Genomic DNA, 27051 nt, shown 5'->3' on the forward strand with positions numbered 1-27051 from the left:
GGCCTAATACTGGGTTTGGTTCTGCAAATTGTATCTCAGATGGCCTAATCTAACTGTTCAAGCATCTAGCACATTTTTTGGCAATATGTAAATAATTACACACACAAAACTACATTAAAAGAACATTATTAAGGTGGCAAAGTCAAGCACTTAAAAATTAGGAGGTGCCAGAATTAAAGTTGCCTGTGCAACCTTAATTCAGCCCTCTTGTGTGTATGCATTATGATAGTCTTTAATTACATGATCACATGCTGTTTTTTCCATAAGCAATCTTCCCCTCACTTCCTTATGCTGCTCCACTGGTTCTTAGTACCAGTCTCCTTGCCCAGCCAGTCCCAGTCTCTCCCTGACTTCTCATTTGATCTCAGTTTCTCTGCCACCTCCTGGCTCCCAGCCCCAGGTTCTTACCCAACCAGTGCTAGTCTTCCCTTCCCCAGCGAGACCCTGATTCTTTGACCAGTTTGGTCCAGTTTCTCCCATGGGTCCCAGTTTCAGTCTCCTTTACCAGCCAGTCCTTCTCCTCCTACCCTGAACTACCAGTTCCAGTTTCCCTATCTCCCACACCAGCTTCCAGTTCCTGTCTCACCCTCCCCAGGCTCCTTGCCCCAATCTACTCCCAACATCCACCTGCAGGTATGGCTCTTGTCGTCTCTGCGTTTGTCTCAGGCAGCTTCCTCTTCTATGCTGCCTGGGCAAGGAGGGGAGGCACTGAGAGCACAGAAGAGACAATCTTCCTGCTCTCAGTTCAGGTGCCCAAACCCGGCGCCGTTCAGAGCCACCCAGAGCTGCAATTGCAGGGAAAATCCTGCTCAGCCCTAAGTTGGAGTATGCACAGTGTGGTTCAAGTCCCTGTTCCAAAACGTGGGGGTGCTGTTGAAAGAAAAGGTTGCCAGCATTTTTTGATATGGGCAAACAATGTATTTTCTCCCAACCTCATTCTCAGAAACAGCTCAAGCATTTTGAGGCAGACACATGGCATGGAAAATTTCACCCTAAATGTTAAAGTTTGGCAAAATGATAACTATAAACAGGGTTTTATAATGGGAAGTGTCGGGCAACCTTAATAACAGGTAGTGCTACCAGCCCTGCCTATGATAAATTATATACCACACATACCCAGACAGTGCTGTAGATACTGTTTGTCTATGCCCTCCAGGTGTGTTTGGTACACCTCTGCCTTTGCTGGGAGTCATTTGGTGGCATACTGCAATGTAGATACTTTAGAGTTAGCAAACATAACTATGAGTGTTAACTTGCTGCAATATATATATGCAAACAGTGCAGGAGATTGAATACTGCAGTATATACGTTATAGGAGGTGGTATGCTGCAGTACATACTCTATGGAGGGTAGCATACAGCAGTATTTCAGAGTAGCAGCCGTGTTAGTCTGTATTCGCAAAAAGAAAAGGAGGACTTGTGGCACCTTAGAGATTAACCAGTTTATTTGAGCATAAGCTTTCGAGAGCTACAGCTCACTTCATCGGATGCATTCAGTGGAAAATACAGTGGGGAGATTTATATACACACAGAACATGAAAAAATGGGTGTTATCATACATATTGTAAGGAGAGTGATCACTTAAGATGAGCTATTACCAGCAGGAGGGCGGGTTGGTGTGGGGGGAGAAAACCTTTTGTAATGATAATCAAGGTGGGCCATTGCCAGCATTTAACAGGAACATCTGAGGGGCAGTGGGAGGTGGTGGGGGAGGGGAAATAAACATGGGGAAATAGTTTTACTTTGTGTAATGACACATCCACTCCCAGTCTCTATTCAAGCCTAAGTTAATTGTATCCAGTTTGCAAATGAATTCCAATTCAGCAGTCTCTCGTTGGAGTCTGTTTTTTAAGTCTTTTTGTTGTAATATTGCGACCTTTAGGTCTGTAATCGAGTGACCAGAGAGATTGAAGTGTTCTCCAACTGGTTTATGAATGTTATAATTCTTGACATCTGATTTGTGTCCATTTATTCTTTTACATAGAGACTGTCCAGTTTGACCAATGTACATGGCAGAGGGGCATTGCTGGCACATGATGGCATATATCACATTGGTAGATGTGCAGGTGAACGAGCCTCTGATAGTGTGGCTGATATGATTAGGCCCTATGATGGTGTCCCCTGAATAGATATGTGGACACAGTTGGCAACGGGCTTTGTTGCAAGGATAAGTTCCTGGGTTAGTGGTTCTGTTGTGTGGTGTGTGGTTGCTGATGAGTATTTGCTTCAGGTTGTGGGGCTGTCTGTAGGCAAGGACTGGCCTGTCTCCCAAGATTTGTGAGTGTGATGGGTCGTCCTTCAGGATAGGTTGTAGATCCTTGATGATGCGTTGGAGAGGTTTTAGTTGGGGGCTGAAGGTGATGGCTAGTGGCGTTCTGTTATTATCTTTGTTGGGCCTGTCCTGTAGTAGGTGACTTCTGGGTACTCTTCTGGCTCTGTCAGTTTGTTTCTTCACTTCAGCAGGTAGGCACTGTAGTTGTAAGAATGCCTGATAGAGATCTTGTAGGTGTTTGTCTCTGTCTGAGGGGTTGGAGCAAATGCGGTTGTATTGTAGAGCTTGGCTGTAGACGATGGAACGTGTGGTATGGTCTGAGTGAAAGCTGGAGGCATGTAGGTAGGAATAGCGGTCAGTAGGTTTCCGGTATAGGGTGGTGTTTATGTGACCATACAGACTAACACGGCTGCTACTCTGAAACCTGTCATTATGCAAGGCACTGCATTTAGCCGTATGGAGTGGAAATCTATCAACTTCATGAAAAAACTCATATAGATACAGACAGACATCATCTTCCTTTCCAAATGCAAACAGATGGACATCGTACCAAAAGGGCTGAAGGTAAAAAACCCATTACAATCTACATACCACACAGACTATGCTGACAGCTTGTGCCACACGCTCTCAAAGAAACTGCGGAACCACCTGATCAACATCCTCTACAGCAAACAGGGAAAGATTAAGAATGAGCTCTCAAAACTGAATACTCTCACAAAAAACCAACCTTCCACACAAACTTCCTCGTGGCTGGACTTTACAACAACTAGACAAGCCATTTACAACGCACACTTTGCTTCTCTACAAAAGAAAAAAGACACTAAACTATCTAAACTACTACATGCCATAAGAGGCCACAGCAATGGTTCCCTTAATCCACCCAGCAATATTGTCAATCTATCCAACTATACTCTTAGCCCAGCAGAAGAATCTGTCCTATCTCGGGCCCTCTCCTTCTGCCCCTCCCCCACACGAACATGATACAGTTCTGTGGTGACCTAGAATCCTATTTTTGATGGCTCCGACTCAAGGAATATTTCCAACACACCTCTGAACAACATACTAATCCACAGAGACCTTCCTATCAATGCTACAAAAAGAAGGATCCTAGGTGGACTCCTCCTGAAGGTCGAAACAACAGACTGGACTTCTACATAGAGTGCTTCTGCCGACGTGCACAGGCTGAAATTGTGGAAAAGCAGCATCACTTGCCCCATAACCTCAGCCATGCAGAACACAATGCCATCCACAGCCTCAGAAACAACTCTGACATCATAATCAAAAAGGCTGACAAAGGAGATGCTGTTGTCATCATGAATAGGTCGGAATATGAACAAGAGGCTGCTAGGCAGCTCTCCAACACCACTTTCTACAAGCCATTACCCTCTGATCCCACTGCGGGTTACCAAAAGCAACTACAGCATTTGCTCAAGAAACTCCCTGAAAAAGCACAAGAACAAATCCGCACAGACACACCCCTGGAACCCCGACCTGGGGCATTCTATCTGCTACCCAAGATCCATAAACCTGGAAATCCTGGATGCCCCATCATCTAAGGCATTGGCACCCTGACAGCAGGATTGTCTGGCTATGTAGACTCCCTCCTCTGGCCCTACGCTACCAACACTCCCAACTGTCTTTGAGACACCACTGACTTTCTGAGGAAACTACAATCCATCGGTGATCTTCCTGAAAACACCATCCTGGTCACTATGGATGTAGAAGCCCTCTACACCAACATTCCACACAAAGATGGGCTACAAGTTGTCAGGAACAGTATCCCCGATAATGTCTCGGCAAACCTGGTGGCTGAACTTTGTGACTTTGTCCTCACCCATAACTATTTCACATTTGGGGACAATGTATACCTTCAGATCAGCGGCACTGCTATGGGTACCCGCATGGCCCCACAGTATGCCAACATTTTTATGGCTGATTTAGAACAACGCTTCCTCAGCTCTCGTCCCCTAACGCCCCTACTCTGCTTGCGCTATATTGATGACATCTTCATCATCTGGACCCATGGAAAAGAAGCCCTTGAGGAATTCCACCATGATTTCAACAATTTCCATCCCACCATCAATCTCAGCCTGGACCAGTCCACACAAGAGATCCACTTCCTGGACACTATGGTGCTAATAAGCAATGGTCACATAAACACCACCCTATACCGGAAACCTACTGACCGCTATTCCTACCTATATACTGCAGTATATGATGTGTAGAGAATTAGCACACAGGAGAGCAACTCATGCTGATGAATGCTAGATTGGTCACCAACAAAACCAGCACCATCTGTGATCTGGTTTTGGATGGGACACCAGACCTTGCACACACCAGTAACATCTGTTTAAAACTATATGTTGTCCCATTGTAGTTCCCCTAATTCCTCCAAAATACTCAGTACAAACTGAGAAGGTTCCCAGGAAAGGGTAAAAAGGAAAGAGAAGGCAGAATAGCAGTCTTGTTCCCCTCCAGCCTCAGATAGAGAAGATACCCCATCCTAGAAACCAAAAGTTTCACCTGCATCCATATGGTTTGGCAAGGCTAGGGACAAAAGGAACCTCCGGATCTCCAGATCTCCAGATGAAGACTTCCTGGAGGAACTAATGGACCTGTTGCCTAGCACTGTGCCTGAATCACTCAGGTTCATCATTCTGGGTGACTGTATCCTACACCTAGACAACACCAAATACATCATAATATCTGAATTCCTCAGTTGCATGGAATCCATACAGTGTCTGGATCCAAACCTTCAGCTGGGCATGCACTAGATCTGATCTTCATCCTAATAGATATTATTGATGTCACAATCTTCACACTGTCCTGGTGAGACAGTTGCCTCATCTAAGCAAAGATCATAGTCTTCCCTTTATCGCAGTAGGGAAGTGAAAGAAAAACCCAGTTTACTTACGAAAAACTTTGGAATATGTTAAGTTTTCAGATCACCCTAGACCAACTAACTGCAAAGCAAAGGGGGTGATGATGAGCAAGTAAGATAGTATCACCTACTGATTACTGCGGTTAGCACTGTTGCCCCATCCTGCCCTCTGCCCTCAAGCTGACCAAGATCACCATGGTTCACCAACAAACTGCATCAGATGAAGAACATGGGCAAAAGATTAGAACACTTGTTACAGATCCATCCACAGACAGCACAAAGACTTCCTGCAGGGCCATGTCACTGCAGTAACAAGCAGAACCAGAATTTCAAAATCACTGATGGCAAAGTTGTTCCACAGAGTGAACTAGCTAATCAACTTGGATTGGATCAGTGAGACATCAGACACACATGCCTCAACTGCAAGGTCTTCTACTTTCCAGAAAAGATCAACTGTGAATACATGAGGCAGAATACCTGGTAGTGAACCAGATGGCAGTAACCACCCCACCCCTTTGACTGAGGTTTGTCCCATGACACACAATGAAGCACTGGAATCCCTTAGAAACATTCAACCTACCACCAACAAAACTGATCCCTGCACCTACTGGCTGGTGAAAGCCAGCAAAGAACAACTGTGTCTTAAAATAATCAATGCATTGTTTAGAGAGGCAAACATGGCAGTCTCTAAAAAATGCAAATGGTTAACACAGTCCTTAAAAAAGACAGCACTCAGTGCAGATTCTCTCTCCAACTAGTGCCCCATCTTCAGCTGCTATTTCCTAGGCAAAATCATCAAGAAAATACTGACAAACATGCACTAACATCATGTGACCTCTGTTAATATCCTGGATGCTTTGCAACTGGCTTCAGACAGGGCACAACACAAAGACAGTGCAAATTGTCTCAAACGTCAGCCTCCTCATTGCAGCGAATGTAGGCCATGTCTCAGTGTGGATGCTGCTCAATCTCTGCAGCTTTCAACATAGTTGAACACAAGGTGCTGCTGACTCACCTACGTGACATAGAGTAAATGGTGCAGCGATGTAATACCTCCAATCTTTCTTCTCCAGCACGACCCAGAGAATGGTGATGGGCAATTGCTCCGTCTTGTGGAGCCCTCACATGCAGAGTCCCACAGGGATTCGTCCTGTCCCCATTCCTCTTCAATATCTACATTAGTCTACTTGAAGTATCAGAGGGGTAGCCGTGTTGGTCTGTATCCACAAAAACAACGAGGAGTCCGGTGGCACCTTGAAGACTACCAGCTTTATTTGGGCATAAGCTTTTGTGGGTAAAAAACCACTTCTTCATATGCATGGAGTGAAAACTACAGATACAAGCATAAATATACTGGCACATGAAGAGAAGGGAGTTACCTTACACGTGGAGAACCAGTGATGACAAGGCCAATTCAGTCAGGGTGGATGTGGTCCACACCAAATATTTGATGAGGAGGTGTCAATATCAAGAGAGGGAAAATTGCTTTTGTAGTGAGGCAGCCACTCCCAGTCCCTATTCAAGCCCAAGTTAATGGTGTTAAGTTTGCCAATTAATTGTAGCTCTGCAGTTTCTCTTTGAAGTTTGTTTTTGAAATTTTTTTGTTGCAGGATGGCTACTTTTAAATCTGTTACTGGATGTCCGGGGAGATTTAAGTGTTCTCCTACTGGCTTTTGTATGTTGCCATTCCTAATGTCTGATTTGTGTCCATTTATTCTTTTACGTTGAGACTGTCTGGTTTGGCCAATGTACATGGCAGAGGGACATTGCTGGCACAGGATGGCATATATCACATTAGTAGATGTGCAGGTGAATGAGCAAGGGAAGTAGCAGCATATTGCAGTATATATGCTATAGGTCTAAGCATACATGTTCTATAGGAGTGAGGAAGAACCATACTGCAGAATATATAGGAGATCGTCAATGATCTAAAAACCCAGGAGATCTTCCAGGAGATCTCCAATGATCTAAAAATCAAACAAAAAGTGGAAACTAGGTCAAATTATAAAGGATGAATATAAACAAATAACACAAGCATGTAGGGACAAAATTAGAAAGGCCAAGGAACAAATGAGATCAAACTAGCTAGAGACATAAAGGGTAACAAGAAAACATTCTACAAATACATTAGAAGCAAGAGGAAGACAAAGGACAGGGTAGGCCCACTACTCAATGGGGGCGGAGGGGATAATAACAGAAAATGTGGAAATGGCAGACTTGCTTAATGACAACCTTGTTTCGGTTTTCACCAAGAAGGTTGGTGGTGAGTGGACATCTAACATAGTGAATGTCAGTGAAAATGAGGTAGGATCAGAGGTTAAATAGGAAAAGAACAAGTTAAAAATTACTTAGACAAGTTAGATGTCTTCAACTCATCAGGACCTGATGAAATGCATCCTAGAATATTCTAGGAACTAACTGAGGAGATAGCTGAGCCATTAGCAATTATCTTTGAAAAGTCATGGAAGACGGGAGAATTCCAGAAGACTGGGAAAGAGCAAATATAGTGCCTTCTTGTAGTGTGGGGCCCAAAACTGGACACAGTACTCCAGATGAGGCCTCACCAATGTCGAATAGAGGGGAACGATCACGTCCCTCTGCCTAACAGGCATTTGTCCTGACACCTCTGAGCTGGGCCTGCAGATAGGGTCAAAAGGATCATCAGGCTTGTCTCTGCTGTAATCTGCTTGTTGTGTGTGTAAATCTGTAGCTCCCTACTGCTTTTCTGCCTGTCCCTCAAGTACTCCTGGCAAGGTTCACCATCCCCCTGAGAAGCAAGACAGCACATGCAGAGCAGCTCCATCCCCTCCCAGTTGCTGCCAGACCAGTGCGTATGGCCCTTTAATTAGGCTGGGCTTGGAGCTGCTCAGCTCCCTTACCTCTGGCACTGAGGAGGAAGAGATGTAGTACAGTACTGAGGAAGCCAATGCCAGAGAGAGAGGGACTCTGCAGCAGTGAGAGAGGGGGAGAGAGAGAGAGACAGAGACAGCAGGCTGAGGAGGAAACACATCATTTTCCTCTTGAGAGGAGAAAGAAGAGCCTGAGAGGCGGGAAAGAGCAGGCTTCTGGTGAGTGTCCCAGGCAGGATCAGGACATCCAGAACAGGGCTGATTTCATTCCTCCTTCTTATGTGTTTTTAATTCATCTGAAGCTGGGCGAGTTGGGACTGCAGACTCTGTCATCATCCTCCAGGTAAGTGCTTAACACTCAGTCCTGTCTGGCAACTTTGCAGGTCAGAAAATGGGAGGTTTGAACAAGGTCTGGTGTGGGGGGGATAGATATGAGACCTTTGCTTTTTCAGGCTCCCTGCCCCCCCTCCGCAACCCTTGGGGGTACATTGTGGTCAGCGACTCCCTAAACAGAATGTGTGTGTGACTTCTGCTTGCTTATGTTTTTCATGGCTGTCTGGGAGACTCATTGCAGACTGGTAATAAATTTTCTAAATTAGCAAGAAAGCAAATGAACACAATGAAATAACCCTCCAGTCAAGGCCGTAGCATCGCAGACTGATCTGCCCTTAAGTATTTGACAAGTGTAGTTTTAATTATTTATGATAATATGTCATAGTATATTAGCAAATGTTCCCAAGTCTATACTGTACAAGTCCCTGATATCTGAGGAGTGAGGAGCCTGCCCTTCCCCTCTCCCCACCTTCCCCAGCACTGCTTTGGCTCATCAGGTTTTGCTGAGAAGTGGGGAGAGTGTGCTTGGGTGTCTTTGTGGGGTTTTTTTTGCTAAGAGTTACTGGGCTTGGGGATCAATGGCATGAGAATTAGCAGCTTTGATGGTACGCTGAAAAGAAAGTTCTCTCTGTTTCCTGGCATTTGATTATTGTTGTAAAGATCTGTATTTTATAAGTGGCTTCAGGGAAAGCAGAGATTCCCCTGGCCTATTATTAAGCCACCGCCCATGCAGAGATGGAGACTTTTAGCTTGTTTGAGATCAGTCTGCATGAAAAAAGTGCTCAAGTGAGTTTCTCCCCTAAGATTCAGTGACTTGGACATGAAGGGGCATCATGAGCCAAAGAGACTTTGAGGCATTTTCTTGGTTTGTGTCTGACACTTTAACCTGACACTTTTAACTGGCCACCTGAGCAATGTGGTTGGGAACAGATGGGGGCCCCCAGCAGGAGGCCCCATTTTTTAATGTCCGATGTGTGTATTAACTTGTGGGTGGCTCTGTCTAAATGGACTCAGGGCTGCATTCCTTATTTCACCTCTTGTGACAATTTCCCTCTTTGCCAGTCGGAAAGCGGCAGGAAACACAAGTAGGTAAGCATTGGGGTGGGGTAGAGAGCATTGCCAGTCACCAGTGGGGACTGCTTCTTTGAAATCTGGTGACTGTTGTCTCAGTGCAGCCCATAAAGAGTCGGGATAATCCCTGCTTAGCCTAATGTCCTTATCACGGAGTCTCTAGGAAAATTCTCTTTCCCCCTGCTACCCCACTGTGCCTGACTCCTCCCCCTCGTTCAGCTGTCAGCAAGCTGAGCTAGAATGCCTATGCTCACTACTTGTGGGTGCCTTGTAAGTGTGGGCACATGGCAATTTTGTGTGTTCACCCACAGCTATCTGCACATTCACCCTTGTCCTTGTTTTTCCTCAAAGTGTTGTGTTGCACCTGTGAGGGTTGGTTTGACCCTGTCGTCAATGACCTTATGCTCAACCCTAGTGTGGTGATTTGGGGATTTCCTGGGCTATTGCCTAGTGGGAAGCAGGAGGGAGGACTGATTTCCAGCACTGCTAGGGAAGGCAAGTCCTCCTTTATTTTCAGGTAGGTCTGTGAGACCTACAGTGCAGAGTGTGTTAGATAGAGAGACAACTAGAGACAAAAAGACAAACGTGAGCACTTTGATCCAAATCCTTAAAGGTATTTAGGTGCCTGTCTCCCAGTGATACCAATGGAAATTAGGCACCTAAATACCTTTGAGGATCTGGGCCGTTGTACAAACATCTGAACTTGGGCTGGGTGGAAACTGAGTTCATTAGGTACAAGAGGATCTATTGCGCCCATGCTAGACCTGGGGGCCCCCCTATCGTGAGCTGTGAAGGGAATTCACTCTCCACCTGCACCCCAATATTGGCACACATGCTCAGAACTGTAGGATCCCCTCTGGTGGGTCAGCATAGCTTTTAACCTTCTGGATCTCAAGTAAGAGACAACACCAATAAAAAGGAGACAGTAAACTAGTAGCAGAAAGTTGATAGGAGGGAACAATCTGGAGTTGTTTCTTCAGGCAAAGTTAATGGCGGTGGATGCGGTGCTGCTGGAGGTTCTGTCTTTTGGCTGAGGAGTAGAACCAAAGTCCTAACCACTTGTGTTCAATAAGGATCCCGAGGCTGGTTTTGCATGAGTTGGGGTTTGACTGGCTAACTTCCAGCATGGATAATTACATTCTGTCTCCCCAAATTGCTCCTGCAGAGGCAGTTGGACGCAACATTCTGTCCATGTCTTGCCCTAAACTACTCTGCATTGCCACTGGACACTGTTAAACTTTCCACCCCAGGATTGGGAGTGATATCACAGGTGAGTTTAGGAATTCCCATATATTCCATAGGTGCAGGAACTAGGGGTGCTGCCGCACCTCCATCTTCAAGTGGTTTCCATCACATACAGGGTTTACAGTTTGGTTCAGTGGCTGTCAGCACCCCTACTATACAAATTGTTCCAGCACCCCGATGTATCCTACTTTTTAAAAAAAAAAGTGTTAAGGTTGCAAAGTGAAGCATTCAAAGTCAGGCTGCCTGCACAACTTTAGCTCTGGTTCTTTGTGTGTGTGCCTTATGATAATCTGTAATTAGACATACAGTTTTTCTGCAGGATCCCTGCCTCACACAGTGTGCTAGATGGCTGTTGCTCAGTGAACGAGGCAGCTGTTCAATATTTATTCTTATCCTCTTCATCCTCTGGGCCCATACACTGCTCATCCTCCAACTCCTACAATGAGTTAGGCAGTGGTCCTATGGACCTTGAATTAATTTGTTACATGCTACAAAACTTCAGCAGCTAATGAAGTTTGGGTCCTCTGTACTCCTGCCTCATTCTATGTACAGCCTGGTCACTAAATGAGGCTAGGTCTGTGGGGAAGTAATAGTATGTGATCATGCAATGAAAGAGTATGGAAGAACTCCTCAGGTGATGTAAATTGGCATGCTGCCCTGATTTTCACCAGCTTAAGATCAACCCCTTTTGTGTGAAATTTCCTACTTTTTTACAAAGAACAAAACCTCTTTATTGTGTTCAGTGTTAGAAAGCTCTGTCCTGTATAATATGTGCAGTCAATGAGGTAGAAGCCCTGGCTTCATTCTACATGCACCATCACAGACAATATCCCCCCCCCCCCCCACCATGGCCTTAAAATTGATTTCCTGCTTTACTTTCTTACACGTGCATGTGAAAGTCGACTGTAATGTTATGAGATCACCTTTTCAGTGGAAGTTTCCACTGGGTTTGCCTATGTACCTGTGTGTAGTGCAAATGAAGCATTGGCAGATTGTTACATATTAAAAAAAAAATTGCATATGCAAAATCATTATAGCTTGGGAAAATTAGACAGAAATATACATGCTGAATTTCAGCAGAACATGCAAAAGTTTGACAAAGTTACAAGCTTCTGAAAATGACCCTTCAGGCTCTAAGCACTTGAGCATCCTTAACTATTCCCATCACTCCAGCTAGAATACAGTCAGGCAAGTGCTTTGGGATTCATTATTTATTTTTTAAAAATACAGTAGGAATAAACTCTCAGGAATATTGTGAGTCTTAATGAATGTTTAAATGAAAGTTCTGAGATCCATGGATGAAAGAAGCTAGACTATCTTATACTTCATTATCATTGCCTGATCTCACAGATGCTCTGGGCTAAATTCAGATCTGGTTTAAGTAGATTTAACTCTGTTGTCTTCAGTGGATTTCCATCTCCTTACAGTAGGCCTGGATTTGGCCCTTCTCTCAATATCTACTACAGATGCTGTTGACCACTCACCTTCCCTGGCTGTTTACCAACACACAGCTTAGTCCCCTGGATTCTGAATCAGTTGATCCATAGCAGGGATGCTGGCTCTTTAAATTACGATTCTCTTTCCCGTGCCAGCTGAAACAGATATTAACAACAGCTCCCTTAGGTAGAAGTGACAAGCAGGAGTGGGGTAGGAGGCAGAAAGAGCTAGCAAGTTGTACTTCCGTCTGTGCCATTTGTTAGGCAATCGAGAATAAGAGAAAGGGGCTGGCACCCTGCTCATGTGAGGGGACCTGACCTGTCTTGCAGGAGATGCTGTGGAGAGAGCAGCAAGAACCCACAGTCTTTGCCGTCACTGCCACAGACCATTTGCTTCCCAGTGGGGCAATAGAGGGGGGGGCGGGTACAGGGTGAGGACCTGTGGATCTGTTTTTATTCATTACCAGCTGGTTCGCTGCAACCTACATAAAACATGAGAGGACCAGATGGGACTTGTTTACTTTGGTAGAATAAATGTAAAGACTGTTGATAAAAAGCAGCCAGTACAGCCTCTCTGGTAAGTCCCTGGTAAACAGCTAAATGGAGCTCTGGCCAATCAGAGGCCTGGCAAATAGCGGGCTCACTGGTTGTGTGTTAAGCGCTCTGTCTTGGGGAACAAGTGGAGTGGCTCTGAGGTGAAAATGTGTCTGAGCCCCCCTCAGGTACCTATGGTTTGCTTGGTGCCTTCTTTTCCCTTGCTAATGCTCAAGGGGTCCTAGTGAGAGCATGATCAGAACAGATGTACATCAGCTTGGCTTCCCAATGCCAGCTGGCACTTTGAGTAGCGGGAGTGTCCCTCTGGCAGTTCCCTATTAGGATGACTGTGCTCTAGAACCCCACCAGAGCTCTAATGCTAACCTGGTGTGATCATCCTCAGAGCAATTTTAATGACACCTGGAATAGTGCCAGGACTCAAATTCCCAGGACCTGTACATCAGGGTAAAATCCAGGCTCTGTTCAAGTCAATGGGACTTTTGATATTGACTTGAACAGAACCAGGATTTCACTCCAGGACTCTAGTGTTAGGAATCACACTCCCAGCTCCTAAATGCAGCAGGGTCCACACCCAGGGCTGGATTACTACCAAGATTCACACTCCCCAGCATCCTAGGATCTGTGCACTAATCTAAATTGTCTGGTAATTACATTTTATGGGATGTGTAGGTGGATGGCATGGTAATGGCAATCTCATATAATCTATGTTTTCCTGGGTTGTACGTACTTTCTAAGGGTCACCTGTAAAGCTCCGGGACATCGTCCGCATCCTTTGTAGCCACTGCTCTCTTCACTGTGATTGACTTGATCACAACTCTGTCTCCTCAGACTTGTTTTGGGTTTATCACTCCTCCACTTCAGCGTCTCCATTTTCCAAGTGGTGTAAGGTGCTCTAAACAGATGCATCCTTGACCCATAAATTGTGGGTACATGGAATCTTAAATTACAGTCTGTCTCATAAGCCTGCAGTTCCTGAGATGAAGGCCACTGGAGTGAGATGAAACCAGATGCTTTGTTTCCATCTGGCCTTGCCCTTTTCTCTTAGCCTGTTGCACTCAGAGCAGCTAAATCTATAGCACACGCTAGTGATGCTGGGATGTCTCTATCCATTATGCTTCTGGGTGAATCAAGAGTGGGAGTTGAGGTGAGGTATGTAGCCAGCTGGATGGGCACAGACTAAATACTTGCATGTGTCTGGAGAAGAAGGACGCAAGGAATCTCTTTGCAGGGAAGATGCATTACGGCTTATCCGAATGTTTTATGGAATGTTGATTTGACCAGTTTGGGGATCCATTCACTTACAACTGCGAAGAAGCTCAGCTCTGGCTGAACACTGAGCCAGAATCCTTTTCTTATTCCAGGACTATGCAATCTCTTCCCATGAAGGGGTGAGGGATACTGGTGGAAGAGGGGCCAAACAGTCCCTTCACGTAAGCAGTGAGGCCTGTTGGTTCAGGCAGTCCCTCCATGTGAGTCTTGAGGCACGTTGTGGAAATAACATTACATTTCACATCTTGTTCAGGAAAATCCTTTGGCCAGAGCAATAATTTTGGAGAAGTCTCTCAGTCGATATGGGAAATTGGAAGTAGGAATGGGGTGGGAAAGTTTGATAGCCTCAGGGATGGGCTGGTGTCCTGACCTTTTGGTATTATTCATGGACTTTTCTCAGGGTAAGTGACCACAGGTGGAAGGTGGGCATAGCCTGGGAGCTGCTGTGGCCAGAAGTGGACTTTGCGTGATCTGCCTGAGGGCATTGTGGAGATCCCAGGTTTCCAAGGGATGCATCCTCCCACAATTCCTTCCCTGCTCTGTTGTCTCAGTTTTAGTGTTGTCCCTGTTGTTAATTATTAATCCCCCAACAAACAGAGACTCCAGTCTCTGTTTTGTCCTAGCTACTCTGTGTGTTTTTTCCCTTCACTTGTTTATCAATTACCCAGGTAACCTTTGTGGGTGGCTGACGGGGATGGGAACAGCAGATACTGCGTGTGCTCTGAGGCTGAAGTATGGTTTGGTGTCTCCTGATGTCCGGTCCCTAAAGACAGGAGAAGAGAGCATGGAGCATAGTCTGGGATTAATCTTCTTTTGCCTTCAGTGTCCGTATAGGCCCCCTCTGGAGATCTTAGCCGCTAGGAATGGTTTCATTGGAAAGTTTAGGCTGAGTGCTCAGCTGCTGCTGACATGGAAAAATAAACAGAGAGCAAGTGCATGACTATTTGATCCCATTCATGCTTAGAATCAGTCCTTGTGTTGCTCTTTTCCTTCCAGGCAAAATCCATTCTGAAGGGCCGCAGAAACTGGGATTTTTCTCTTAATTTCAATTAAATACAGGGGCTGAGGAAGTCCTCACTCTGCTTAGTGTGTGGGCTCATTTAATTCTGCTGCTGTTGTGGCCAGTGAGCACTCCCTGAGTGGCTGCTCAGCCTGGCAGCATGATGCTACGTTCCTCAGATCCCTACCCAAGGATTGTTTTTTGAGAACCAACAGTATGCTCAACCCTGTACAAAACATAAGACGGCCCAGTCTTGCAATAAAGTCTAGATACAGACAATGCAGAGTTCAGAGACCCACTCTAGTGAGTGCTGGTGTGAGCTTGAGGTGCTGGAGGAATCGTGCAATGCTCATTATTGGAAGGCTTGCCAGAAAAAATATTGTGAAGAGGGATTTGAAAGCAGAGAAGGAGGTGGTTTGGTGCATCAGCAGAGCGAGCTTCTTCCAAGTGTAAGAGCAAAATGGCATGGAGAAGACATGAAGGTGGGCATGGAGAAAGGATACAGAGAGGGAAATTAGGGTAGTGCCTTAGCAGGAGCAAAGGAGAGAGCAGGAGAAATGAAGGCAGAAACATGTACATGATCCTGGAGGTGAGGATGATGGATGAGAAGTATGTAATACAGCAGGCTAGGGGAAGTCAAGGAGGGGGCTCAGAGGTGGAGTGGAATGGTCAGAGAAGTGTGAGAGGAGAATTTGGTATTGCACTTTAAATAGATTGGAGGGGAGCAAGATGAGATTCAGGGAATCTCTAGAGGAAAAGATTGAATAGCTGAGGTGAGAGAGGACCAAAGCTCAGGTGAGAGTTTTAGATGAAGGTTGGGATGGAGATGAAAGGACAGTAGAGAATTTGCAGAGTACAAAGTAACAAGAACTGATTAGAACTGCGACGTGAGGGGAGAAGGGAGTTGAATGGTACCCCGGGGCTGTACACTTCGGTGATTGGGAAGATAGTGGAATTGTCAAGGGTGACAGAGAAAGGGGGCAGAGGAGAGAGTTTGAGAGGAAAGCTGAGAAGATCCAGGATAGCAAAGCATCATGGAAGCCCAAGAAGCAGAGAGAGGGGGTGAGAAGGAATTGAGGAAGGAAGAATACTGTAAAGTCACCAGCTTCATTGGGCAATATTCTAATCTTGCGGTTGACTTATTCCAGACTTCTGAAGCTCTCCTGATAGTTAAAGACAGTATTCAGTCTGACCTCTCCTTGCCTCCAAACTTCAATGCTTGCTTGTGTTGTTTCACCTTCTCTTGATAGCTCCAGCTGGCAGGACCTGGTAGCTGTGCCTAGAGACCATGCCAGGATTGTATTCTCTAGCTACCTGGACAGCTCTCCCTCTGAAGAGCTCATGCGTAAAGGCCTGTGCCAACGGGTACTCCCTGGGAGTCACTGCTCACCTCACTTACATCAACTCAGAGGAGGATCCTGTAGAAGGTAAGATGCGTCTATCTAGAGCTAAAGAATAAGTTGTACCTACTTAACTAGCAGATTGCTGGTATACAGGAGCAGATCTGACCTGTCTTGGTGTGGAGCAGTGCTGCACTCACCCTCCTCTACCTGTTCATCTTTAGTCTCTTGAACTCTTGCCTTTACTTAGTGAGCTAAAGGAGGAGACCCACTAGGACAGTCTGTATACAGAACTAATATACGCAGAACCAAACCCAGCATGTTCCCATAGGAGGCAGTGGAATGCACATGTTTGAACCAGGACATGAATGCTAGATTGGCAGAAGGATCCTTCCCAAACCTAGCACAGCCCATGAGTAAGGGCTTGTCTGCATTGGCACTTTTCAGCGTTGCAACTTTCTTGCTCAGGGGTGTGAAAAAACACCCCCCCTCCGAGTGCTGCAGGTTTCAGCGCTGTAAAGTGCCAGTGTAGACAGAGCCGCGCTCCCAATGCTGGTAGCTATTCCCCTTGTGGAGGTGGTTTTTCTAGAGCGCAGCTACACAAGCCGCAGCAGCGCTTTAACATTGCCAGCGAAGATGTGCCCTAAGAAGAGGTGGAAGCACTGGGCTTTCCTTCTTCCTGACCATATCATAGGTGAATCTGGGCTGGTTTGTATCCAGGAGGCACTGATCCAGTCACCTTTCAACAAGGTGACAAATAGCCAGGCTGTTGTGCATTTAAATGGCTAGGCACCCTCTTATGCATTAAGTAGATACTAAAATGGATCTAGAGCAGTTTCCTAGTTTCCTTACTGCACCCTGAAGGTTAAAAATCCCTTGTTGGAGGACTGGTTAGCTCAGAGGGGACTGGAACTGGGATACAAAACCTTGCATCACTAGGTCAACTGCTCCATTCTGTCCACGTTGGGAGTAGTGACCAAAAGTCGTTTCCATGTGTTGGCTGTTCAGTGGTTTAGGAGGTGAAGTGAGTTAGTGAGTCTCGGTCCAATTTCCAGAGGGCAGATGTCCACATCACAAAAGCCACCATCAGATTTGACCCCCTCGCTGGGAGCTATGGACCGAATAAACAAACTGAGTCTGAACTCTTCTCTCCACAATAGAAGGGTTGCCTTCAGAGCAGAGATAAGACATGTTAGGGAGTGTGGAACATGGGAGAAGCTGATGTTGCAATTGCCGGTGCTGTAGCAGCGCTGTGGATAAATGGAGGTGGATGCTCTTCAGGACCTTTCACCAGCACTAAAGCAGAATATGTGGTGAAGAGCTAATACATCACGTAGTGCAGGCTGGGAATGTTGAGCCTAAGGTTGGAATCTATTCTGAGTCAGGCTGGTTTCTGTCTGGTAGCTCTTGCAATCTCAGCCTCAGAATTCTTTCTCTGCTGCCCCCTAAAGGTGTGTTCATCTATCCCCTGGAGGAGTCTGAGGTGGTAGTGGGTTTTGAAGCTGTGACAGGAAGCAGAAGCATCACCTTCCAGATCCAGAATCGACACCGAGCAGAGGACTGCTGCATTAACTGCAGCCCCAGTTTGGGCCAGCCATTGCTCTGCGCCAACGGTAAGTATGCTGGGTGGTGTGACGTCACCTAGCCTAATTAGGACAAGGGTGTGGCTAAAATGATGTTGAAGCCAAGGGTTGCTCAAATAAAATAAGCATAGATGGAAACCAAGAGCTTCCTGAGGGCTGAGAAGTTACCTGTAGCATAGGTGCTGACTTTTATTTTTCCAGGTGGGTGCTCTGCCCCACTCAAGGCCCCGCCCTCCCTCCACCTCTTCCTGCCCCCGACCTCAGAAATCTTGACTACTAGTGCCCCTCTGCCATGTACATTGGCCAAACCGGACAGTCTCTACGCAAAAGAATAAATGGACACAAATCTGACATCAGGAATCATAACATTCAAAAACTGGTAGAGAACACTTCAACCTCCCTGGTCACTCAGTAAAAAACTTAAGGGTGGCAATTTTGCAACAGAAAAGCTTTAAAACAGACTCCAACGAGAAACTGCTGAGCTTGAATTAATATGCAAACTAGATCCCATTAACTTGGGTTTGAATAGAGACTGGGAGTGGCTGGGTCATTACACATATTGAATCTACTTCCCCATGTTAAGTATCCTCACACCTTCTTGTCAACTGTCTAAATGGGCCATCTTGATTATCACTACAAAAGTTTTTTTCTCCTGCTGATGATAGCTCATCTTAATTAATTAGCCTCTTATAGTTTGTATGGCAACTTCCACCTTCTCTGAGTAACAGCCGTGTTAGTCTGTATTCGCAAAAAGAAAAGGAGTACTTGTGGCACCTTAGAGACTAACCAATTTATTTGAGCATGAGCTTTCGTGAGCTACAGCTCACTTCATCGGATGCATACCGTGGAAACTGCAGCAGACTTTATATACACACAGAGAATATGAAACAATACCTCCTCCCACCCCACTGTCCTGCTGGTAATAGCTTATCTAAAGTGATCATCAGGTTGGGCCATTTCCAGCACAAATCCAGGTTTTCTCACCCTCCATCCCCCCACACAAATTCACTCTCCTGCTGGCGATAGCCCATCCAAAGTGACAACTCTCTACACAATGTGCATGATAATCAAGTTGGGCCATTTCCTGCACAAATCCAGGTTCTCTCACCCCCTCACCCCCCTCCCAAAAACCACACACACAAACTCACTATCCTGCTGGTAATAGCTCATCCAAAGTGACCACTCTCCCTACAATGTGCATGATAATCAAGGTGGTCCATTTCCAGCACAAATCCAGGTTTTCTCACACACCCTCCACCCCCCAGAGTGAATTTGTGTGGGGGGATGGAGGGTGAGAAAACCTGGATTTGTGCTGGAAATGGCCCAACCTGATGATCACTTTAGATAAGCTATTACCAGCAGGACAGTGGGGTGGGAGGAGGTATTGTTTCATATTCTCTGTGTGTATATAAAGTCTGCTGCAGTTTCCACGGTATGCATCCGATGAAGTGAGCTGTAGCTCACGAAAGCTCATGCTCAAATAAATTGGTTAGTCTCTAAGGTGCCACAAGTCCTCCTTTTCTTTCCACCTTCCTATCTATCTATATATATCTTCTTACTATATATTCCATTCTATATATTCGATGAAGTGGGCTGTAGCCCACGAAAGCTTATGCTCTAATAAATTTGTTGGTCTCTAAGGTGTCACAAGTACTCCTGTTCTTTTTGCGGATACAGACCAACATGGCTGCTACTCTGAAACTTGACTACTAAACCAACCCTGTCGCTGTTTTCAAGACAGGGTTTTTTTGAGGGCCTCTTTCCCCCTAGCATAATGACTGGTTTCAGAGTAACAGCCGTGTTAGTCTGTATTCGCAAAAAGAAAAGGAGGACTTGTGGCACCTTAGAGACTAACCAATTTATTTGAGCATAAGCTTTCGTGAGCTACAGCTCACTTCATCGGATGCATACTGGAGATGCATACTGAGTTTTCCACAGTATGCATCCGATGAAGTGAGCTGTAGCTCACGAAAGCTTATGCTCAAATAAATTGGTTAGTCTCTAAGGTGCCACAAGTCCTCCTTTTCTTTTTCCCACTTATCAGCTTTTTCTTACCCTTACCTATTCTGTTGTGCTCCCAGCACACTGTTCTATATGTACATGCAATGGTGGAAAGGAACAAATTTTCACACCCAGATCCAGTCTTTCAGCCCCACAAAGGGGAATTAGGAATGTAAAGGATCATTTCATTTTTAAAGGTGATCTGTAAAGGGGCAATAACTGAGACTGTGCCTTTGTTTGATTTTCTTCTGATGTGTAAAGAACGCATGAAGATTTGGGGGTCCTAGGTGTTTTTTGTTTTGTTAATGTGTTTGTTTGTTTTGTGGAGTGAAGATACATTTATGTTGCCACCTTTTATATTAAAAATGCAGGTCCTGTCTAGCCTGGGGGACTCATGCTTTGGCTTTGTCTAGACTAGAGTTGGTGGTCCTGTTATAATTTGAACTAATTGACTGTGAATGCTAATTGTGTTAATAACTGAGGCTCTCCACAAATGTTTGTTCTGGAGCACAAAGTTTTGTGGTTTGCTCAGGCTGAGCCCCCATGTCCTGATACTCTGCAAATGTTTGCATCTAGATTAGCATTTACAGTCACTTTACAGGTTTCAGAGTAACAGCCGTGTTAGTCTGTATTCGCAAAAAGAAAAGGAGTACTTGTGGCACCTTAGAGACTAACCAATTTATTTGAGCATGAGTTTTCATGAGCTACAGCTTTGGCAATCATTTACATCAGGAGAACAAATGCTAGTCCAGACAAAGCCTATGATAATAGGAGAACTAGTGAAATTATAACGTCACGAGAGTCAAGAGACAGAAAATGGAGCAATGGAGAGGGGAAGGGATTTTAAATCACACTTTGAAAAACTGTTTTGTCTGATTTTGTTAACACCTATTTAACTTCCATGCCAAATGAGTATTTTGGATAAAGGATTCATGGGTGCAAGAGAGGGAAGAGAGAGACAAATTTGCCCCCAGATTTTTACTATCCTGGGGGGGCAGGACAGTCCCCCCCTTGCCCAATGGCACTCCTGTGGACAGACCCTTCCCCACCAGAGCAGAGCAGCTCAGCACTGGCAGAAATGTAGGAAGGCAGTGGCAGTGATTCTGCATGCCCCATCACCTCCAAATTGTGCCCATGGTGGCCTCCCCTCTCCTGCCACTGCAGTGGGCCCTACACACCCCCAGCCAGGCTCCCTCTGCCTGGACTCACCTAGTGCTGCCTGCATTTGGAGCTGGCTGGGAGCTGGAGCCTGCCCAGGAGATCTACATAGGAGGCGGGGCCACCCAACCCAGGTAAGCAAGATCTCACTGCTGCTCATGAGGCTGGGCTTCTGCAGAGCAGAGGGAACCCTGTGCTCCCCCCATCCCCAACCCTGTCTGGAGCAGCTCCCTGAGGCTGCTGGAGGAGGGGTCCCACCCCACACTGAGGGCTGAAAAGTAGGACTGGGTCAGCCTCTGCTGCAGCCAGTCCAGAGGCTGCAGAACAGCTGATAAGCAGGGGGGGCTGCATTTGGGGAGCCCACCAAACAGCTGATTAGTGCAGTAGCCTACCAGCTGATTGGTGTAGGCGGGGCTACTTAGGAACTGCTGATCCCTGGCTGGGGCTGCAGCACCACTGTTGCTGGTGGGTGCTAAGCACCCACTAATTTTTTTTCGTGTGTGCTCCAGGGCTGGAGCATCCATGGAGTCGGCGTCTATGTCATGTAGCTTTCAAGGTTGTCTTTGTGCTTCTGGGTGTTAGCAGGGGTGGGGGATTCCAACCTCCCCTGAAAAGCAATGCTTTCGTCGATGCACAGTGTGGTTGCAATATTGGTAGATATCCCAGTGTGCAACTTGCTGCCATCCAGCGCATTGTCCTTTGGGAAATGTTAGCAATGCATGGTGGGACAGAAAGGAGCGGCACAGGGGTCACCGGGACTAAGGGGTCAACTACCCAGTGTGCAGCTGTCTTCATCCCATAATGTCATCTGTATCCCATATTTTTTGCACCTTTTTAAAAAATCCCATGAACCCTTCTCACAGTCTGCCATCTCTGACATAAGCATGAAACCTGCATAGCTCTGCACTATTGTCATGAGTGTTGCAAACACAGGATGCATGGCCTTCCGGTATTTGCAGAGCCGTAAGAAGAATGGAATCTGTGGGGAATGTGATGATTTCTTGGAGGACAAAGATTGCTGTGGGACGTAATGAGAACCAATTAAAGCTTGTAGGTGGTATTCACGGAGCAGTTGCAGATGATGGAGAGCCACTTTTGGGCATGAGGAATGAGCACTGACAGGTGGGAACACATCGTAATGCAGGTTGGGATGAGGATCAGTGGCTGCAGAATTTTCGGATGCACAAGGCCACATTCCTGGATCTGTGTGCCAACCTCGCCCCAGCCCTTTGCGCAGGGATGCCAAAATGAGAGCTTCACTGAGAGTGGAGAGGCGAATGATAATTGCACTCTGGAGACTTACAACTCCAGATTGCTACCGGTCAGTGGGAAATCATTTTGGAATTGGGAAATGCACTGTGGGGGCTGTTGTCAGGCAAGTATGCAGGGCCATTAATTGTTTCCTGCTACACAGGACTGTGACTCTTGGCAGTTTGTAGGACACAGTGGATGGATTTGGAGAAATGGGGTTCCCAAACTGGCGTGGAGCGATAGACGGCATGCATCTCCCTATTTAGGCACCAGAGCACCTTGCCCCAGAGTACATCAACACAAATGGCTACTTGTCTATGATTATACAAGCATTGATGGATCACCAGGGATGCTTCACTGACATCAGTGTTGGCTTGTTAGGGAAGGTGCATGATGCTGGCATCTTTAAGAACAGGACTGTTCAGAAAGCTACAAGCAGGTACTTTCTTTCCCGACCAGCGTATTGCCAATAGTGATCCTGGGGGATCCACCTACCAGTTGTCCTCTGGCTTATGAAGCCATACCCCAGGCATCTCAACAGCACCAAGGAAAGATTTAATTACTGGCTCAGCACATGCAGAATGACAGTTGAATGTGCTCCTGGTAGATTGAAGGGATGCTGGTGCTGTTTACTCACAAGATGAGATCTCAGTGACAAAAATCCCAATGATTATAGCTGCCTGCTGTGTCCTGCATAATATCTGTGAAGCAAAGGGGGAAAAGTTGCAGCTGGGGTGGAGTCTGTCTGAGTTTTAACAGCCACATTCACAGGCTATTAGAAGAGCTCAGTTCAGAGCTATACGATTCATAGAGGCTTTGAAGGAGCACTTTAACAGTGGGATCACAGTAATGCATTGTGGTGTATTGTGCTGTACCTCACTCTGCTATTTGTGGGCCTGTTAGAAATGGTGTGGTGCTTGGTGTACATCTATGACTATAACACTGTCAATGCACCTAATAATTTTGCAGTGCTTTTGGTGTACATTTATGGTTATTACACTGTGTGTGTATGATCCTACGAGTTATTTCACACTCGGGGGTGAAAGTGAGCCGGTACGGGCCGATATGGCATACCGGTAAGAACCCGCACCAGACCATACCCAGCCCACATTAAAGCGCTGCTGACCCTGCCCCTTTTGCCGGGGTTTAACATTGCTGCGCCCCCCACCCCCCCCATGTTGGCAGCCCTGGGCTGCCAACGGGGTAGGTGGGGGGGGCGCAGCAACGTTAAATCGCTACCACAGCAAAGGACGCTGCAGTGCTTTAATGTCCCTGCCCCTTTTGCCCCCCCCCCCCGGACGCTGATGGGTTCGGGGGGGCAAAAGGAGCAGCTGCCCTGTGGCCAGCGATTTAAAAGGGCCCGGGGCTCCGGACGCCGCTGCTGCTACTGCAGCAGCAGTGGCAGGAGCCCCGGGCCCTTTAAATCAACACAGGAGCCCTGGGTGGCGCGGGCCAGGCAGCCTAGAAGGGCTGGCTGGGGGATGCTGACCCCCCAGCCCTGCCCTTTCTGCCAGAGGCCTCGCCCCTTCTGGGGGCCAGAGTTGCCCCAGCACTGTACTGGTAAGTGTCCTGACTCACTTTCACCCCTGGTCACACTGTAAAGTAGTTAGTAAGTAGGTGCTTTCAGAACAGCTAGGCACTCTGCAGCATATGTTGGAAGCTAATAAAGATGAACTATTTTCCAAATAATATAATTTTATTCAGTAGCAAAACCAGTACAAAGAAAAATCTGTGCAATTTAAAAGCAAATACATTAACAACTTAATAAATTAATGGAACATAACTTAGCAAGGGAAAGACCATTCGTGTCCTACCTACGCACATTTACCTACTCATACAGCAACTGTGGCTTTCACAGGTCAGTGTATGTGAAGCAATGGTTGTCCTTTATGTCCCCTGGGGTGGACTGGTGAGGTAGAGATGTGCCCCCTGATGCCAGGTGGAAAGTTAGGGGTGTGTGTAGAGAGGTGTAATGGAGTTCTCCAGGGATGGCAAAGGGAGGTATGCCTGTGATTGTTGACCCTGTAGGTCCACAAGAGTCTGCAGCATCTGTATTTGCTGCCAGAGAAGCCTTATTATAGCTTGATGCATCTCTCTCCTTTCCCTGCTGGGACTCCTGGGCCTTTCTCCTGTCTTCCCTTTCCTTCTTCAGGCTGTCTGCAATGTTCACCCTCCAGGCCCTTTGCTCACAGTCTGATGCACCACTGGCTTGGAGGATCTCATTGAACATGTCATCCCGAGTAATTTTCTTTCTCCTCCGCATCTGGCTCAGCCATTCCAAAGGTGTAGCGGGAGAACCTGCAGGTAAAACACACGAAGGTACCACTGTCACTATAGTCACAACAGAAAGTGAAAGTTAAGATTCATAGCTCCCTTCTCTTTCTCCAATAAAGTTTTAAACAAGGCATACTTATTGACAATTCTGCTTTGGAGAGCTTGTGCATGGCGCCACTCACAGTACCAGCCATGGTGAGTATGGCTCGCCAGGGGCGAGGAAAAGGAGGAGGAATTGCTCAGTTGCATGAAACTATGAGTATAGGCCAGTGGTTTTCAACCTTTTTCATTTGCAAATCCATAAAAAATTTCAAACAGAGGTGAACCCCTTTGGAAATCTTAGACAAGTTGAAAACCACTATTCTATAGTAACAACAACCTTTCATGTACCCTTACACGTAGACCACAGGTTGAAAACCACTGGTATAGGCCAATGGCACTGAATACTGGCACCATTTTCCATAGATGGTGGTGGTTTAACTGATATCTTGTTACTGAGGGTAACAAAGGCAGAGAGAGCACAGCTGCTGCTAGTGTCCTGAAACTGCCCAAGACTGTATGCTGCTAGCCTGTATACTGCAATGGTGCCTGCTGAAATTAACGCTGACTGGTGTGGGAAAGGGTCCTTCCATGGAGGAAGACATAAGGCTGCTATCCCTAGAAACCTTCAAGAGAGGATTGCAGAGTACCTCCATGAAAGTTTTATCAAGCTCTCTCAGGAGGATTCAAGGGACATCCCTGTGTACATACCCCCACTGTCCACACGCTGATGGACAGTCTTGCCTAACTCGCTTTTCATGACACAAGCCTATGGCTTGGGCTCCACGGAGGTATCCATGGTGGTGTGCAGGACAGTGTTGGGATCTCTGCTAAGTATGATATGCAGCTCTTTGTAAAAGTGGCCCGTCTGTGGCTCGGCACCGGATCAACTGTTGGCCTCCCTGGCCTTTGATATGCCTGCCGCAAATTCTTTGCTTTCACACAACACTGCTGCTGGTCCCTTCTGCATCCCCCAGGCAATCTGCTTATAGATATCCATGTTTCTATGGCTGGTCCAGAGCGTCTTTTCCCCACAGGCCCAGGAGATCCAGTACCTCCTTTCTGTTCTAAGCTGGAGTGCATCTGGAGCATGTAGCCAGCATGATCAGCTGGGGAGTTGTACGCAACAAAAGAGAGCTGCTAGGTGTGCTTGCCAAGCTGGACAATCAGGGAAAGACATTTCAAAAATTCATGGAGCTTTAAAGGGGAGGGAGGCCTTCCAGTCTCCGTGATCCCTGGGCAGTGGAATTCACAATTGTGACCAGAACTCTCAGTGTCGGGCATTGTGGGACAGCTGCTGGAGGACTGTTAGGGTCAACATAAGTAATGCAGCGTCTACACTCACACTGAATTGACATCAGTACATCGACCATGGCTCAATGCTGCTCAGGGAGGAGGTGTTACTGCATCACTGTAACGGGGCACTTACATTGGTGGGAGACAAGCTCAAGTGTAGACACATACACAAATAGGTCAACGCATGGTGGCTTACATCAGCTTCACTTTATAGTGAGACCAGACCTTAGACTAAATTTCTAGGGGCAAGGACTGTGTCTTTTTATATGTTTGTACATTGCTAAGCACACTGATAATACTTAATGTATAATGAATAATAATCCCCCTGGCCTCACTATTTCAGTTTGGGACTGTCCATGGCTGAGGGCCTAATCCCCTGTCCTGGTGCTGGTCTGTAACTGCAAATACCAGCTTGATGCTCTAAATGCCTGTTCTGTGGAAACTGCCTGCTGACTGTTCCTTTCCTGCCCAGGTCACCTAATCCTTGATGAAGATTTAGAACGATCTACCTTCATTCTCAGCACGGGCCCCATTGGGCCCTCAGAAATCCTGACTGTAGTCTTCACCAGCAGCCAGGAGCTGTCGACCCTGCCAGACGGTGCGCTCCACATTGCGTTCCCCTCCATCCTCACACCCCTCGTGGTGGCTGTCCCGGAAAATGCGAGTGAGCCGGGAGGCTTGTGTGACGACAGGTTGGCCCTATGGTGATTTTCATGGCTTTCTCGGAGTCTGTGCCATAGTGGGGGCTGAGGGGGTTATGGAAGGGAAGGGAAAGCAGAGGGGCTATAAGGAGGGGATAAGGAGCATTGGATGGTTCTGTGGTCACCTCATTCCTGAGGAGATTCCCAGAATGCACCTTAACTTCACCAAACCTGAACACAGAGTCTCACGCTAGAGGGTTTGCCCAGGTCTTCCCAGTTGTGGATTCCCACAATCTCCTGTTGCTTGCTCACAGGGGGGCAGACCAGGAATTACCTGACAGGTAAATGCGGGAGGATGTTGGGGTTTAGGAAGGCGCTTCATTTTCCCTCCCTGATGAACTGTGGATCTCCACTGGCCTGAGGTGGCAGTAAAGTCCCCATGGCCTGCCTGAGATACCCAGTTGTGCACTGAAGTCTGGTGCACATCCCAGGCTATCATCAGAGGAACCTGTTAATCTCCCAGCTGCTGGAATGCCCAGGAGTGCATGGCAAGAGCTC

The 27051-nt window shown here is 46.6% G+C and overlaps 1 protein-coding gene across 2 annotated transcripts in view; it reads left to right on the plus strand.

The window, feature by feature from the left end:
* The first annotated feature begins 8057 nt into the window (after positions 1-8057).
* VWA5B2 (von Willebrand factor A domain containing 5B2) overlaps positions 8058-27051 on the plus strand; it is a 45737-nt gene continuing 26743 nt past the window's right edge. For both annotated transcript variants that reach the window (XM_078854343.1, XM_078854344.1), the window contains exons 1-4: positions 8058-8344; positions 16161-16337; positions 17702-17863; positions 26325-26544. In XM_078854343.1, coding sequence (XP_078710469.1) covers positions 16199-16337; positions 17702-17863; positions 26325-26544 — 521 coding nt within the window. In that variant the 5' untranslated portion in view covers positions 8058-8344; positions 16161-16198. The remainder of the gene's footprint in view (positions 8345-16160; positions 16338-17701; positions 17864-26324; positions 26545-27051) is intronic.

Source organism: Lepidochelys kempii, chromosome 9, assembly GCF_965140285.1.
Source record: "Lepidochelys kempii isolate rLepKem1 chromosome 9, rLepKem1.hap1, whole genome shotgun sequence".
NCBI lineage: Eukaryota > Metazoa > Chordata > Testudines > Cheloniidae > Lepidochelys > Lepidochelys kempii.